General features: G+C 45.0%; 1 protein-coding gene across 1 annotated transcript in view; it reads left to right on the top strand.

Moving 5' to 3' along the window:
• Positions 1-16524, top strand: part of LOC132824328 (phosphoribosylformylglycinamidine synthase-like) — an 83183-nt gene that overhangs the window by 62753 nt on the left and 3906 nt on the right. Inside the window, 5 exon segments of the mRNA XM_060838675.1 lie at positions 12300-12510; positions 12694-12788; positions 14729-14840; positions 15117-15275; positions 15903-16055. Of these exon segments, the coding sequence (XP_060694658.1) occupies positions 12300-12510; positions 12694-12788; positions 14729-14840; positions 15117-15275; positions 15903-16055 (730 nt within the window).

Raw genomic sequence — 16524 nt, 5'->3', positions numbered from 1 at the left:
TGGTATTGTGTAACGAACCAGAATTGGTCAGAGACCTCGAAGTGAAGGAGCCATTGGGAAGTAGTGACCACAATATAATAAGCTTCAATCTGCAATTTGAGAGGGAGAGGGTACAGTCGGAAGTGACGGCACTTCTGTTGAATAAAGGGAACTATGGAGCTATGAGGGAGGAGCTGGCCAAAGTTCAATGGTGCAATACCTTAGCAGGGATGACTGTGGAGGAACAATGGCAGATATTTCTGGGTATAATGCAGAAGTTGCACGATCAGTTCATTCCTAAAAGGAAGAAAGCTCTCAGGAGGAGGCATGGGTGGCCGTGGCTGACGGGGGAAGTTAAGCATATAAAGTTAAAAGAGAAAAATGTATAACATAGCAAGGATAAGTGGGAAAACTGAGGACTGGGAAGCTTTTAAAGAATAACAGAGGATTACTAAGAAGGAAATACGCAGGGGGAAAATGAGGTACGAAGGTAAACTGGCCAATAATACAAAGGAGGATAGTAAAAGCTTTTTCAAGTATGTGCAAGGCAAAAAAATGGTTAGGACTAGAATTGGGCCCTTGAAGACAAAAACAGGGGAATATATTACAGGGAACAAAGAAATGGCAGAAGAATTAAATGGGTACTTCAGATCTGTGTTCACTGTGTTCACACAAGCAATCTCCCTGAGGTAACAGTGGCTGAAGGATTTGGTGTTGGAGAGACTGTTAGGTCAGAGACTGATAAGTCTCCGGGGCCTGATGGTCTACATCCCAGGGTACTGAAGGAGGTGGCTCGGGAAATTGTGGATGTGTTGGTGATTATTTTCCAGAGTTCGATAGATTCGGGATCGGTTCCTGAGGATTGGAGGGTGGCTCATGTTATACCACTTTTTAAGAAAGGTGGGAGAGAGAAAGCAGGAAATTATAGACCAGTTAGTCTGACCTCAGTGGTGGGAAAGATGCTGGAGTCCTTTATAAAGGATGAAATTACGGCACATCTGGATAGTAGTAACAGGATAGGGCAGGGTCAGCATGGATTTATGAAGGGGAAATCGTTCTTGAATAATCTTCTTGAATTTTTTGAGGATGTAACTCTGAAGGTGGACGAGGGAGATCCAGTAGATGTAGTGTATCTGGACTTTCAGAAAGCTTTTGATAAAGTCCCACATACAAGGTTAGTGAGTAAACTTAGGACGCATGGTATTGGGGGCAAAGTACTAGATTGGATTCAAAATTGGTTGGCTGATAGGAAACAAAGGGTAGTGATAAACGGCTCCATTTCGGAATGGCAGGCAGTGACCAGTGGAGTACCGCAGGGATCAGTGCTGGGACCGCAGCTTTTTACAATATATGTCAATGATATAGAAGATGGTATCAGCAATAACCTTAGCAAATTTGCTGATGATACAAAGCTGGGTGGCAGGGTGAAATGTGATGAGGATGTTAGGAGATTACAGCGTGACCTGGACAAGTTAGGTGAGTGGGCAGATGCATGGCAGATACAGTTTAATGTGGATAAATGTATGGTTATCCACTTTGGTGGCAAGAACAGAAAGGCAGATTACTACCTCAATGGAATTAATTTAGGTAAAGGGGTAGTACAGAGAGGTCTGGGTGTTCTTGTATACCAGTCAATGAAGGCAAGCATGCAGGTACAGCAGGCAGTGAAGAATGCTGGCCTTCATAACAAGAGGAATTGAGTATAGAAGCAAAGAGGTGCTTCTGCAGCTGTACAGGGCCCTGGTGAGACCACACCTGGAGTACTGTGTGCAGTTCTGGTCTCCAAATTTGAGGAAAGACATTCTGGCTATTGAAGGAGTGCAGCGTAGGTTCACGAGGTCAATTCCTGGAATGGAGGGATTACCTTACACTGAAAGACTGAAGCGACTGGGCTTGTATACCCTTGAGTTTAGAAGACTGAGAGGGGATCTGATTGAGACATATAAGATTATGAAAGGATTGGACACTCTGGCAGCAGGAAACATGTTTCCGCTGATGGGTGAGTGCCGAACCAGAGGACACAGCTTAAAAATACAGGGTAGACCATTTAGGACAGAGATGAGGAGAAACTTCTTCACCCAGAGAGTGGTGGCTGTGTGGAATGTTCTGCTCCAGAGGGCAGTGGAGGCCCAGTCTCTGGATTCAATTAAGAAAGAGTTGGATAGAGCTCTCAAAAACAGTGGAATCAAGGGTTATGGAGATAAGGCAGGAAGCGGATACTGATTAGGAATGATCAGCCATGATCACATTGAATGGCGGTGCAGGCTCGAAGGGCTGAATGGCCTACTCCTGCACCTATTGTCTAAACCCGCCCTATCCCCAGTGGCACCTGCATATTCCATCTCAGACCCTCCTGATTCTTTGGTCACTCCACCTTACCTTATTAGTCAGATATCTCTTGCTTGCCACAGAGAGCAATCGTAGTACACGGCTCAGAGCATCCCTCACCGTAAGGTTGTCAGGAAGGATCAAGGGTTTAAGGTCAGGCTTTGCCCGATGCAGTATGAACTCCTGCAGAAAGAAAGACATGCAGAGTGAAGGGAGATGCAAGAAAACACCAATATTTGATGTGACATATGCTTCATCAGTATGAGATCGAGGGCTGTGGAGTGAAGCAAAAGAAACAATACAGTACAGAAACAGGTCCTTCAGCCCGCCAAGACGGTGCCAATACACGATACCTTTTTAAACTAAAAACCTTTCGCCTCAACATAATCCATATCATATCCCTCTACATGAAGAAGCACAGAATATTTATCAAGATGCCTCTTAAACATTGTTATGCTGTTTTTACCACTTCCTTTTGCTACCTCCATTCCAGACATTTACCACTCTCTATACCAAACTTGCCCCTCAACTCCTTTATACTTCCCCCTGCCCCTTTTACCTTAAACTTATGCCTCATTTGTACCCTGCGAAATAGACACCGACTATCCATTCCCCACAATTTTTGTAAACCTCTATCAGGCACCCTAAGTCTCTGATGTTCAAGTGAAAACAAACCAAGTTTATCCAATTTCTCCTGCTGAAAATGTGTTGCTGGAAAAGCGCAGTATCCAAGGAGCAGGAGAATCGACGTTTCGGACAGAATCCCTATCCAATTTCTCCTTCTAGCTAATAACTTCCAAAGCAGGCTGATACCTCTTAAACTTTTCCTATGGAAGCCTTCACATCCCTCTGGGATTGTGGACGGCCAAATTATACAGATGTAACATGACTTGCCAATTTTTATACTTTATGTCCCAACTGATAATGCAAGAACGCCATTTACCTTTTCACTATGGCCTCCACTTGTATTGCCTGCCACCTTCAGGACACTGCAGACCTGTATGCCTGGATCCCTCTGTATGTTAATGCTTCTAAGGGTTCTGACATGTACTGTATATTCCTCTGCTGCATTAGACCTTCTGAAATGCATCACCTCTCAATTATCCAGATTAAATCTTCCCAATGTCAAGTAATGCTGCAGGTATACCTTGCAAATTGCTCAGTATCGCAATTCTAAGGGCAAGATATGGAAATTCCAGGTTGTGATGATAGAATGATCTCTTCCTTCAATTCTTGGATGGAAATATGGCACATCCATCAGCAAAACTACTCTCGACAGGAATAGATTTTTAAAATAAATGCCTGCGAGAAGCATTTTTAGCTGCAGCTGCTCTCAGACCACAGAGATCGGTTAGAGCAGCTGTTGGAGGCACCGAGGAACATACAGGAAGCAGACAGTGTGATAGATAACAGTTTCATGGAGGTAGTGCCAGCACAGGTTCAGTCAGTAAATGGGCGATCGATTGGAGAGACAGACAGGTACAGTTGTTCCTGCAGCAGGGAGGGAGGGGGTGGAGGAGGAGGACGAGGACGAGGAGGAGAACAGTGCCTCAAGAGAAAATAACAGCAGCAGCCAGGTCTTTGGTACCACGACTGTAACCCTGCCTTAGAGCAGAGCCAAAAGATTGATGAATGAAACCGCATTTATTTCAATGGAAGAGGCCCAGCAGATTGAATTCCCATAGATAGGCAGCAGCAAACGGAGCAGTAAATACATAGGAAAAGTGCTGACAGCTAAAAGAATAATAGGGTTGTAATAGTAGGGGATTTTAACTCTCCAAACATAGACTGGGACTGCCATAGCGTTAAGGGAATGGTTATGGACAAGGACAGGCCTGGTCCACAAGCCAAAGTTCTAAACTGGGGCAAGGCCAGTTTTGATGAGCTCAGAGAGGAACTTTGAAAGGTTGACTGGGGGAGGCTGTTCGCAGGTAAAGGGACATCTGGCAAGTGGGAGGATTTCAAAAGTAAGATAACATGAGTTCAGGGAAAGCATAGAGTCACATAGCATGGAAACTGACCCTTCGGTCTAACCAGTCCATGGTGACCATAATCCCAAACTAAACTAGTCCCATCTGACTGCCCCTGGCCCATATCCCTCCAAACCTTTCCTATTCATGTACATATCCAAATGATGTGATTGTACTCGCATCCTCCATTTCCTCAGGAAGTTCATTTCACACGCACAACACCCGCTGTATAAAAATTTTGCCTCATGCTTCTTTTATAAAAAATCCCTCCTCTGACCTTCAAAATGTGCCTTGATCCTGGGTGAAATTCAAAACTGTTAACACTCATTATTTTAGATATTTCCATTAGGTCGCCTCTCAACCTCTTACATTCTAATGGAATGAAGTCTGTCCAGCCTTTCCTTTTAAGTCAAACCTTCCATACCCAGCAACATCCTGGTAAATCTCTTCTGAATCCTCCCCAGCTTAATAATATCCTTCATGTAAGTGGGCAACCAGAACTGAACAGTATTTCAGATCAGGTCTCAACGTCCTGTACAATCTTAACATGACTTCCCAACTCTTATACTCAAAAGGACTGAGCAATGAAGGCAGGTCTGCCAAACTCCTCTTGTTAGTGTGAACGGCCAGGTTTGCAGGAACAGAGAATGACTCGAGAAATTTAGGCTCTGCTCAAAAAAAATAAGGAACCATATGTCAGATATAGACAGCTGGAATGAAATGAACCCCGTGAGCGTATGGGGTGGAAGAGTACTCCTAAGTGGAAAATCGGGAAGTCAAAAAGGGGACATGAGATAGCCTTGACAGATAAGGTTATGGGAAATCCAAGGAGATTCTGCAAGCATATTAAGGGTGAAAGAACAACAAGAGAGAGAAAAAATTGCATCAAAATCTACTATGGAGAAAGACATAGAAGCTAGGGAACTCTGAGAAATAAACAGTGATGTCTCAACGAGTCCACATTACAGAAAAGGTGGTGATGGAGCTCTTAAAATGCGTAAAGGTAAATAAATCTCTCAAACTTGATCAAGTGTAGCCCAGGACATTGTGGGAAGCTAGAGAAGAAATTGCAAGACTCCTAAGAGATATTTGAATCATTGGTAGTCACCGGTGCTGGAAGACTGGAGGGTGGCTAATGTTGTGCCTTTACGCAAGAAAGGCTGTGATGAAGAGTCAAGGAACTACAGACCGGTGAGCCCGATGTCAGTGATAGGTAAGTTGTTGTAGGAGATACTGACAGAGAAATCTACATGCGTTTCGAAAGACAGGGACTGATTAGGGATAGTCAGCATGGCTGTGCACATAGGAAATCAGGTTTGTGAGAGGCGATCAAGTTTTTTTCTGAAGAGGTGACCACAAAGATGGATGGAGGCAGAGCGTTAGATGTTGTCCACATGAACTTTATCAGGCCTTTGATAAGGTTCCGCGTGGTAGACTGGTTAGTAGAGAGCGCTAGCCAATTGGATATAAAAATAGCTTGACGATAGGAGATGGAGGGTGGTGACAGGGGGGTTGTTCAGATTGGAGGCCTGTGGCCAGAGGTCTGCCATAAGGATCGCAGCAGTGTCCGTAGTTGCTCATCATTTATATAAAATGATTTGTATGAAAACATAAGAGGAATGATTAGTAAGTTTACAGATGACACCAAAATTGGTGGCATAGTGGAAGATGAAGAAGGTTGTCTTAAATATCTTGATCAATTGGGCCAAGGAAAGGCAGATTGAGTTTAATTTGGATAAATGCAAGGTCTTGCAGATCTGCTTGGGAGGTTTCAAACTCGAGTGACAGGGGGTTGGGAACCAGAGCAGGGAGGGGGAGGGGTTGGAAAGGGAGTCGAGGGGTAGGAAGGGAGGTTATTTGAAATTTGAGAACTCATTAGTGTTTCTGCACTGAAAGTAATCTAATCTGATCAAGGTTGAGTCCTCTGGTCTGTAGGCTGCTGTTGAGGTGTTGTTCCTCCAATTTGTAGTGTGGTTCGTTGTGGCAATGGAGGCGGTCAAGGATAGTCATGTTAGGAAGGGAGATTAAAATGGGCGGTGGCAGGGAGGTTTGGTCAGCCCCTGCAGGTCTGACTGTAATGTTCAGGAGGTGCGGGTGGAGGAGGGGGAGGGATGCATGCATTTAAGATGAGAGGGAGACATGAGGGACAAGTTTTAATTTACGTAGTGGTAGGAGGCTGTCAGTGATGATGGTGAAGGCAGATACAAAAGGGGCAAAGGAGCAATTAGGGACTTTAAGATAAGCACAAAAATATGCATGGAATGGAGGGACGTGGACCGAGGGCAGGCAGAAGGGTTTAGTTTGATTTGGCATCATGTTTGGCACAACATCATGAGCCAAAGAGCCCTTTCCAGCACTGTACCGTTCCATGTCCATGTCACACTTTGGTGAGACAAACCAGGGCAGACCTTATACAGTTAATGGTGGTACCCCAGGGAGTGCTGTCGAATAGAGAGACCTAGGGGTGCAGGTTCCTTGAAAGTGGCGACACAGGTAAACAGGGTGGTGAAGCCAGCATTTGACACACTTGCCTTCAGTCAGAGCAGAGAGTACAGGAGTTGGGACACCATCTTGTGACTGGAAAAGACATTTCTCAGGCCAGTTCTGGAATATTGTGTGCAATTCTGAGTTGCCTTGCTTTAGGAAAGATGTTATTAAACTGGAAAGGGTGCAAAAAAGATTTACAAAGACATAACTAAGACTGAAAGGTTTGAGAGATAAGTATAGGCTGGATAAGCTGGGACACATTTCCCTGGTGCAGGAGGCTGAGGGCCAGCTTCCTGCAGGTTTATAATATAAGGGGCATAAATAAGGTGAATAGCGAAGATATTTTAGTGGATGAATCCAAAACTGGAAGGCAGAGGTTTAAGTGAGAGGGGAAAGATTTAAAAGGGACCTGAGGGGCTAACTTTTCACACCGAGGTTAGGTACACTTATGCAATGAGCTGCCAGATGAAGTGGTAGAGGTGGGTACAATTACAACATTTGTGATGTTATGTGCCTCTAAGGGGAATCTGTCTGTTCTGGTTCTCTTCAAGGGAGATGCTGTAAACCTGGTGGTGGGGTGCCTGCTCCGTGGAAAGGAGAGTAAAGATTTGGGTTTTTTAAAACTTAAAGAGCAAAAGTATGGGTGGGTGGCGTCAGGCTCACACACAGCCAGGGTTTTAAACTTGCTTTCAGTTGTTGAAGTTAGGGTTTTTGGTGGTGCAGCTGTTAGATACAACTCGCTTTCTGCTGATGCATAAAGCCTGGGTTCCCTCTCCGCTCTTAAATTCATTCTTTCAGTTTTTCCTTTCTTCTGTACTGGAGGGGATAGCAAATGAGGATAAATCTCTTTGCACGTTCACATGGTTTGCCATCACTGAATCCCTGCTAACAAGAAACTGAATAGACTAGACAGAACAATACTGTGGTTACAAGCATCATTTGGGATCCTGCAGAGGGGGTAGCTTATCGATTTGAGAAATCGGGGATAATCTGGATCCACTCTCCCCATTCCATGCAACCCTGGATGCGCACAGCCCAGCTGCCAATTGTGAATGAACAATGAAAATCAGCCTGTCTTGCAGCCTCTTCCATTGGCTGGATCTTAACCTTGGACATTGAAAGCTCACCCTTGCCTCCCGTACATAAATCCCCTTTTCCTCACCTTCTGGGTCATTTTCCTGGGACCCAGTCAAGCTTGAGATCTACAGGATGAGCTGCTCGTTGGTTCAGCTCTGACTTCGCTGCGGTGTCCTGGTCATCGACCAGCACAATCTGTAAAACAACATCGTCTGTTCAATCCTGGTCCTGACCACTGTTAGGAGGCCTGTACATGACTTCCATTATGTTTTTTTTTGCCTTTGTGGTTCCTCAACTCCACCCACACAGACCCAATGTCATTCAGTGCCATAGATTTAATTTCATTCTTAACTAACAAAGCAACTCCACCCACTCTGCCCACCTCCCTGTCTTTTTGATAAGTTATAAATCCCTGAATGTTTATTGCCATTCCTGAACCCCCGCAACCATGTCTGTGTGATACCTATCACCTCATCATTCACGATGACTTGTGTCGTTGATTTATCTATTTGATTATGAATACTACGAGCGTTCATATAAAGTGCTTTAATGCTAACTTCTTCTTAGAGATATCAGAAATCATAAGATGTCCTAAGTTATCATTCCTTTTTACTGCATTCCTAGTCTGCCTCAAGCTTAAACATATGCTATTCTGGTGCTTATCTTTCCATTAACTCCATACTTCCTGTTGCTTTTGCTGTCCCCCGTCCCCCTCCACCCACTCAGAAGTTTAAAGTCTGACTGACCACCCAATTTATCCTTTTCTTCAGAACACTGGGTCCAGATCGGTTCAGGTGGAGATCGTCCCAACAGTACAGATTCCATTCCACCCCCCCCCCCCCCCCTCTCTTTTCCCCCCCCCCCCTCCAAAATCCTGGTTCCAAACTGATGCCAATGCCCTATGAAATAGAATCCCTCTTTCCCATACGAATCCCTTAGCCATGTGTTTACTTCCCTAACTTTCTTATCCCAGTGCCAAGTGGCACGTGGCTTGGACAGTAACCTGAGGACCTGTATTTCAGTCTCCTTCCCAGTGCTTGACAATCTCCAAACAGGTCCTCCACCTTATCTTTGTCTCTGTTAGTCCCAACGTGGACTACAACCACTGGATCTGCTCCCTCCCACTCCAAAATCCTTTCAAGCCAGCCGGAGATGTCCTGCACACTGGCACCAGGCAGGCAACACACCGTGAGGGACTCCCAATCCGGCTTGCATAGGATATCATCTGTTTCCCCTAATCTTCACATCCACTATAACAACTACTTGTCTTTTTGTTCCCCCTCTTGAATGGCCTTCTGCACCATGGTGCCGTGGTCAGCTAGCTCATCCTGTCCACAAACCTTTTCCTCATCCATACAGTGAGCAAAAATCTCCTATCTGTTGGACAAGGTCAAGGGCTGAGGCTCCTGAACTCCGAATCCCCAGACCTACCTCACTTATAGTCACACCCAGTTGTCCTTGAATACTTACTGAATTTGAATGTGTTAATCTACTGTGTGTGGCTGCCTCCTAAAACAAAGTGTCCAGGTAACTCTCCCCGTCCCAGATGTGCTGCAGAGTTTGAAGCTCAGATTCCAGATCAGTAATCCTGATCCGGAGTTATTCCAGGAGCCAACACTTGCTGAAGATGTGGTCACTGCCGTTTACAATGGGATCAGCCAGCTCCCACACCATACAGCTACAACGCATCATCTGTCCAGCCATGACTTCTTACTTAAATTGTAGAAGTTATGTAAATAATTTCTAGTACTTGTATGCTCTGGTCTTATTCAATTAACCAATTAAACCTTTAATTAATCACATGATGCACAAGAAATACAAATCGAAAAGCCTTGCTTTAACAACAGAGTTATTTTTAGTTAGAGGTCCTCCTGCTGCTGGAACAGCAAATTTGTTGGGGGATGTGGTGTCCCTGGCTTTCCGGAAGCCATTTGATAGTATGTTTGCAGATTACGCCAAAACAGGTTGTACAGTGGATAGTAAAGAAGTGATCTTAATCACCTGGGTCAGTCACAAGGAGTGGCAGAATGAGTTTAATTTAAATATGAGGTGTTGCATTTTGGTCAGACAAACTTGGGCAGGACTCAGACTGTTAATAGTAAGACCCTGGAGAGTGTTGCCAAACAAAGAGGAAAGAACCACTTCGGGGTGCAGGTACATAATTCCTTGAAAGTGGAGTTGCAGGTAGACAGGATGAAAGTGTTGTATGTCACGTTTGCTTTATTGGTCTGAACATGGAGTAAAGCAGTTGAGATGTTTTATATCTGTACAGGACATTGGTGAGGTCACTTTTCGAATACTGTGTTCAATTCTAGTCGTCCTTCTATGAGATATACGTGGTTAAACTTGAGGGTTTGGTTTGTGAGGAGAGGCTGAATAGGCTGGGGCTTTCTACCTTGGAGCATTGGAGGGTGGGGGATTATAAAATCATGAGGGGCATAGATATGGTGAGTAGCCCCAGTCTTTTTCCTAGAATGGTGGAATTCCATAACTAGAGGTTATTGGTTTAAGCTTATAGGGGAAAGATTTCAAAATGACCTGAGTGGTAACTTGTTCACAGAGAGGGTAGTGCATGTATGGAATTAGCTGCCAGAGGGAGTGGTGGAAGCAAGTACAATTACCACACGTCAAAGGCATCTGCATGGGTATATGACTAGAAGGGTTTCGGGAGATATGGGCCAAATGCTGAGAAATGGGAATAAGTCAGATTGGGATGTCTGGTCGACGTGGATGAATTGAACCAAAGGGTTTGTTTCTCTGCTGTATGATTCCATGACAAGGTACTACATGACCTCTGGTGCGGGCTACAACATATTTGTCTGGATAGAGGATTGGTTGGCTATCGGCAACAGCATAGGAATCGGGTCATTTCAGACTGACAAGAAGCAAAGAGTGATATGCAACAGGGATTAGTGTTGGGGCCTCATGTTTTCACAAAGTATATTAAAGACTTGATAAGAGGACCAAATGGATTGTTGCTAAATTTGCTAATGACAAAGGTATTTAGAGAAGGAAGTTTTAGGAGGATGAGTATGGAAAGGCATGTCGTTTTCTTTTTCAATAGCTGGGCTAACTTTGGCAAATGGAGGATGTGTGGAAAAATGTAAATTTTATTTAAATGCAGAGAATGCAACATGCTGCGATACAGAGAGATCTGGGTGTGGGTGTCACAGTCTATGAGCACACAGTTAATATGTGGCTGTAGCAAATGACTAGGAAGGCCAGTAGAATGTTGTAATTTATTGTAAGGGAAATGAAGTTCATAAGCTTTACTTCTGTTGTACAAGGAATTGGTGCAGCCAGATCTGGAGTACACTATGCAGTTGTGGTCTTCATATCAAAGAGAGGCTGTAAATGCAATAGGGGGCGTGCACTGAATTGGATTCCCGGGATTGGCAGTAGATCAAATGAGGCAATATTGGACACGCTGAGCCTGTATTCATTGGAGATTAGAAGGTGGTCTTACTGAAGCGCTCAGGGTTTTGGATGCACTTGACCAAGTGGATACTGACAAAATGTTGCCCCTTGTGAAGGGCATGAGTTTAAAAAACGAGTGTCTCATTTAAAATTCAGGTGAAGCAACATTGCCTTTGACGTTTATTTGTGTGTGGCCCACTTCCTCAGGGAGGAATGGAGGCAGTGTTGGAATATTGTGGGTGGTTAGGGTGTTGGCAGGCATGCAGGGTTGAGGCCATGATCAAATCAGCCTAATTATACTGAATAACCAAGTAGTTCTGATGGGGCTAGTTCTCTTACTTTGTGTTCTCCATGCACAGTCTGTGTAGGATGGGCTACTGTCACCTGCTCTGGTACTGAGTTGGAGCGGATGGTGGCTCAGTGGTTAGCACTGCTGCCTCAGAGAGCCAGGACCTGGGTTTGACTCCACCCTCAGGCGACTGTCTATGTGGGGTTTGCACTTTCTCCTTGTGTCTGTGTGAGTTTCCTCTGGGTATTTAGGTTTTCTCAGAGTCCAATAATGTTCAGGTTAGGTGGATTGGCTGTGCTGAATTGCTCATAGTGTCCAGGGATATGCAGGATATGTGGGTTAGACATGGAAAATAGAGGGTTACTGGAATGGGGTGAGCCGAGGTGAGATGCTGATCATAGAGCAGAATGGCCTGCTTCCACACAGTAGGGATTCTGGGTTTTCCACACAGCGCTGGAGGATCTTGCCCTCCATCTACAGTCTGTGCTGAATATCTGTGGGGGTGACAGGGTCAGCAACAATCAGCAGCTCTGGCCTTGAGGATTGTCCATTAAACCATGCTGCACAAGGTAAGCCTCTGATATCCATTTCAGCTCAGTATACCAATCAAGACCAGCGTATGGGCTGAGAGTAATTCCTGCCTGATCCATATCCAGCACAGATGTTGATCAGGATTGTACACAGGCTATCATGGGGTGATTTCATTTGGATTTGTTGCCCTGCTTTTTTTAAAAAAAAATGTTCTCTTCCAGATAACGGTGCGAGTGAATGGGCAAGGGGTTCTGTCAGAAAGAACAGCCACTGTCCGATCCTGGTGGGAGGAAACCAGTTTTCGGCTGGAGAGGCTACAGTCTAATAGGGCATGTGTAGAGGAGGAAGAAAGCAGTTTGGAGCATCGCACTGCTCCGCGGTACACACTCAGCTTCCAACCAGCTAACAGACTCAGCTTATCAACCAGTTCAGGTAAATATGAAAACGTTGCTCTCTGGAACCACAGCTTGTGATCACCCCCCAGTCCATCTCAGGTGCTCTCTGCCCATGCTCGGTGGTATCTCTCTAGCATATGTCCGTACTAGTTGATGCATACTTTACAAACCTGCTGCTGATCTTTCGGTCCTCTTACTATTACACCTGATTTCATGTCAGCAGATTTGCCACAGCCGCGAGTAGCAGTAATCCGTGAAGAGGGAAGTAATGGTGACAGGGAGATGATGGCATCGCTTATCATGGCTGGATTCCAGGTGAGAGGAAATAGATCGGAAGTGAACCGTTTCCTCTGCCAGGCAGGTTTGCAACCCCTGGGCAGGCAGGTGGGGTGGGAGACTGTGGAATCTGTTGCCTGTCCAAGTGGGTTGTTGCACAGGACTCACCCTCTTTCGGTTCTGGGTGTCACCTGGTAAGGGAAAGCAGTGAGAAGGTGGTGGGGAGTTGCTGTGTTGAACTGCTGCTGTCTTCAGAATGCACAGTCATCCACTCTGCTTTTCGGGAGGATGTTTCAGGATTTTGGCTCTGCCACTGAAGAAATTCCCAAATGTATATCCCAAACCAGGACGGCAGGTGAGTTGGAGGGCAGTTTGCAGACATGGTGGGTTGTATTATGTATCTGCTGCTCTTGTTTTGCCCAATGGAACTGGTCCTGAGATTGGAAGGTGCTGTGGAAGGAATCTTGATGAGATTCTGCAGTGTACCTTTTGGATGGTACATTGGGAGACAGCTTGTTTATAACGGATTTGATTTATTACTGTCACATGTTCTGAGGAACACTGAAGAGTCTTGTTTTGCATGCAGTACAGGCAGATCATATCATACCAAGTGTGTAAGAGTAATGGAACAGAGTGAGGAATGGGATGTTATGGTTGCAGAGAGAGTGCACATAGAGCAAGGTCAGTGTTAAATTTGAGAGGTGCACTTGGATGTTTAATAGTAGCAGGGAATAAAGTGATCTTGAATCTTTTGGTATGTGTTTTTAAACTTTCCTGACAAAAGATTAGAAGAGATTATATCCAGGCTGGGAGTGCCATTCCATGGCACTGAGAAGTATGTTGATGGAGTTAATAGATGGATATTTGGCTTGGATAACAGACTGGGCTGTGTTCACAACTCTCTGTAGTTTCTTACCGTCCTGGGCAGAGCAGTTACCATACCAAGCTGTGATGAACCTGCAAAAATCAGTAAAAGTCTTTATGGACCTGCTGAATTTCCTTAGCCTCCAGATGAAAAAGAAGCGTTTTTGTGCTTTCTTGCAGCAATGTGGGTGGACCAAGACAGATTGGTGATTGTCACTCACAGGAACCTGACTCTCTCTTCCATCTCTACCTGAGGTCCGTTGATGTTGACAGGGGTGAGACCTACCCTCGCCTTGTTCCCTGTAATCAATGGCCAGCTCTTTAGTTTTGCTGATGTTGAGGGAGAGATTGTTATCTTTACGCCACACCATCAGCTTTCGTGTATTCTGTCTCGTCATTGTTTGAGATGTGCCCTACAACTGTGGTGTCATTAGTGAACTTGCAGATGGAGTTAGGACGAAATTTGGCCCCACAGTCATGTGTTCAGGGAGTATAGTACGGGGCTGTGTACACATCCTTTCTGGGCGCTGGTGTTGAGGATTATCTTGGAAGAGGTGCTGTTGCCTATTCTCGCTGATTGTGGCCTGTGGGTCAGGAAGTCAAGGATCTAGTTGCAGAGGGCAGAGGTCTAGGTCCTGGAATTGGAAATTAGTTTGATTGGAATTCCTTGGGATGGGCAGGCTTCCTCAGAGTTGGGTCACCATGGGGCCAGGTACCATTCCGGGGCTCGATGGGCCTCTGTTCTGGTTTTCCCTGAGGTCTATTACATCGGACCTGCTGCAAGCTGATAGGTTTCCTCCAGGATCCAGTGTCTGTACTGGGACTATCTGACCTGCAAACAGATTTAAGAGAATGTTGTTAGTGATTTTAACAGACTTCGAATTGAGGTTTAAAAGAGCAGAATGATTGGAAGATGTGTAAGAATAAGATCTGCTGTAGAGAGCTTGCAAAGTGTTGCCATGCATTGACACCATCTTGAATACAAGAAACTAGTGTGAGTGACCAGGTGGGTGATATCAGAATTGCAGGGATGATGGGGGTGTGTGTGTGTGTGTGTGTGTGTGTGTGTGTGTCGTGATAGATGCTTAGTAAAACCTGACTCCATTTTCCTGTAGGTTTGGGATGTGACCATGACAGATATTTGTGCAGGAATGAGTTTGGACTCTTTCCGTGGAGTGGTATTTGTCGGAGGATTCAGTTATGCAGACGTCCTCGGCTCGGCCAAAGGTAGGAGAAATGTAGGAACTGGAATGTTTAATCACGGAGTGGGACTATTTAAGGAAGAGGGTTACTTTAATTCTGGAGTTTTATAGAAATAGATGTTTAATCATCCTGGAGTACAAAGCAGGAACTTTTAATCACATGGAAATATGGAACAGGAGGATTTAATCACAGGAATGGAGGAACAGTTATCTTGGACCTGATTGACAATCTGATCTGCTTGTCAGTGCTGCAGTGCACAGCTCCGATCCATTAATATTCCTCACCTTTCCTCTTCCACAGGTTGGGCAGCGACCGTACAATTCAATCCTGCTGCCCGTGCTGAGTTTTCCCGGTTCCGTTCTCGAGAGGATACCTTCAGCCTGGGAGTGTGTAACGGCTGTCAGCTGATGGCGCTGCTTGGTTGGGTGGTTTCTGACGTTGACTGCGATCCAATAGACGGTGAGCACATCTCGAACTGGAGCCGCTACATTGCACCAAGAGTAGCACAAGGAACACGGCATGGATCTCAAACCTTTTTCTTATATTTGTGTCAGCATCGATATTCGACCTGTGACATTCCTGCCTTACATCACAACTTGCTTCTTCCGAAAATGCTAAATACTCTTCCTTAAATCAAACATTTCAAACACTGTTGAGGCAGGTCCTGGGTCTATCCCCACCAGAAGAGGAATTGTTCCCTGGTGTTGGGATTCTTCTTAGCCCCATACTCTAGCCATCTAACTGAGTTCACCAGTCTTCTAATTTATAAATACGTTTTAAAATTTTAAAAGATTTTCAGCTTTGATCTCAATCTTTTAAATGTATTTGCAGATGTTTTTAACATCTTGATTATAAATGGAAGACCAAAGGGTGCGGAGAAAGAGTTGCCCCTAACTTTTATACTTCTCATTCCTAGCTTTCTGTAGGTAACCACAAAAATCAGTTTCAACTTTAACGATGACACTGTTGACTTGGTAATTTTAGTGATTTTCCTGCTAGATTTGTGTCAGAGCAGTGAGCTGGGCTGAAAGGGAGTCCTTTGCCCCAGGAGTTGGTTGCAAAATGTGTGACTAATATCTCTTCCAGGTGGTGAACTACGCCAGAGCGTGCTGCTGACCCACAACCGGTCCAGGCGCTTCGAGTCACGCTTTGTCACAGTGACCATTTTGGAGAGCTGCTCGATCCTGCTGCAGGGAATGGAAGGCTCAACTCTCGGCGTCTGGGTGGCCCATGGAGAAGGTGAGAGACTGACCATTCTGTTACACTCCAGCCTGAGCTATAGGTGGCTGAGATATATCGTGCGTCTGAAACCTTAGCTTCCAGATTGTTGAGTGAAAGGCTGTAACACATCCTAACGTTGAATCCTTCTAAACTGCAGCCCTACCATTTATCCCCTAGTCTCCCTATCTCTTTACATTCCTGAGTTCAGCATTAGCCTCTGCATGTTCACTATTAATCCCTAATAATTCACCAGGCAGGTAGTGTGGAGGTCATAGAGGTCCTACTCTAGGGTTGTTAAGAAGGCATACAGTGTTTTGGCCTTTATTAATAGAGGGATTGAGTTCCAGAACCAGGAGGTGATGCTGCAGCTGTACAAAGCTCTGGTACAGCCACACTATGGAGTATTGTGTACAGTTCTGGTCACCGCATTATAAGAAGGATGTAGAAGCTTTGGAAAGGGTACAGAGAAGATTTACTAGGATGTTGC

This window comes from Hemiscyllium ocellatum, chromosome 18, assembly GCF_020745735.1.
Source record: "Hemiscyllium ocellatum isolate sHemOce1 chromosome 18, sHemOce1.pat.X.cur, whole genome shotgun sequence".
In the NCBI taxonomy this organism is placed as follows: Eukaryota; Metazoa; Chordata; class Chondrichthyes; order Orectolobiformes; family Hemiscylliidae; genus Hemiscyllium; species Hemiscyllium ocellatum.
The sequence above is the reverse complement of the archived record's forward strand: the minus strand, read 5'-3'. Positions and strand labels throughout refer to the sequence as shown.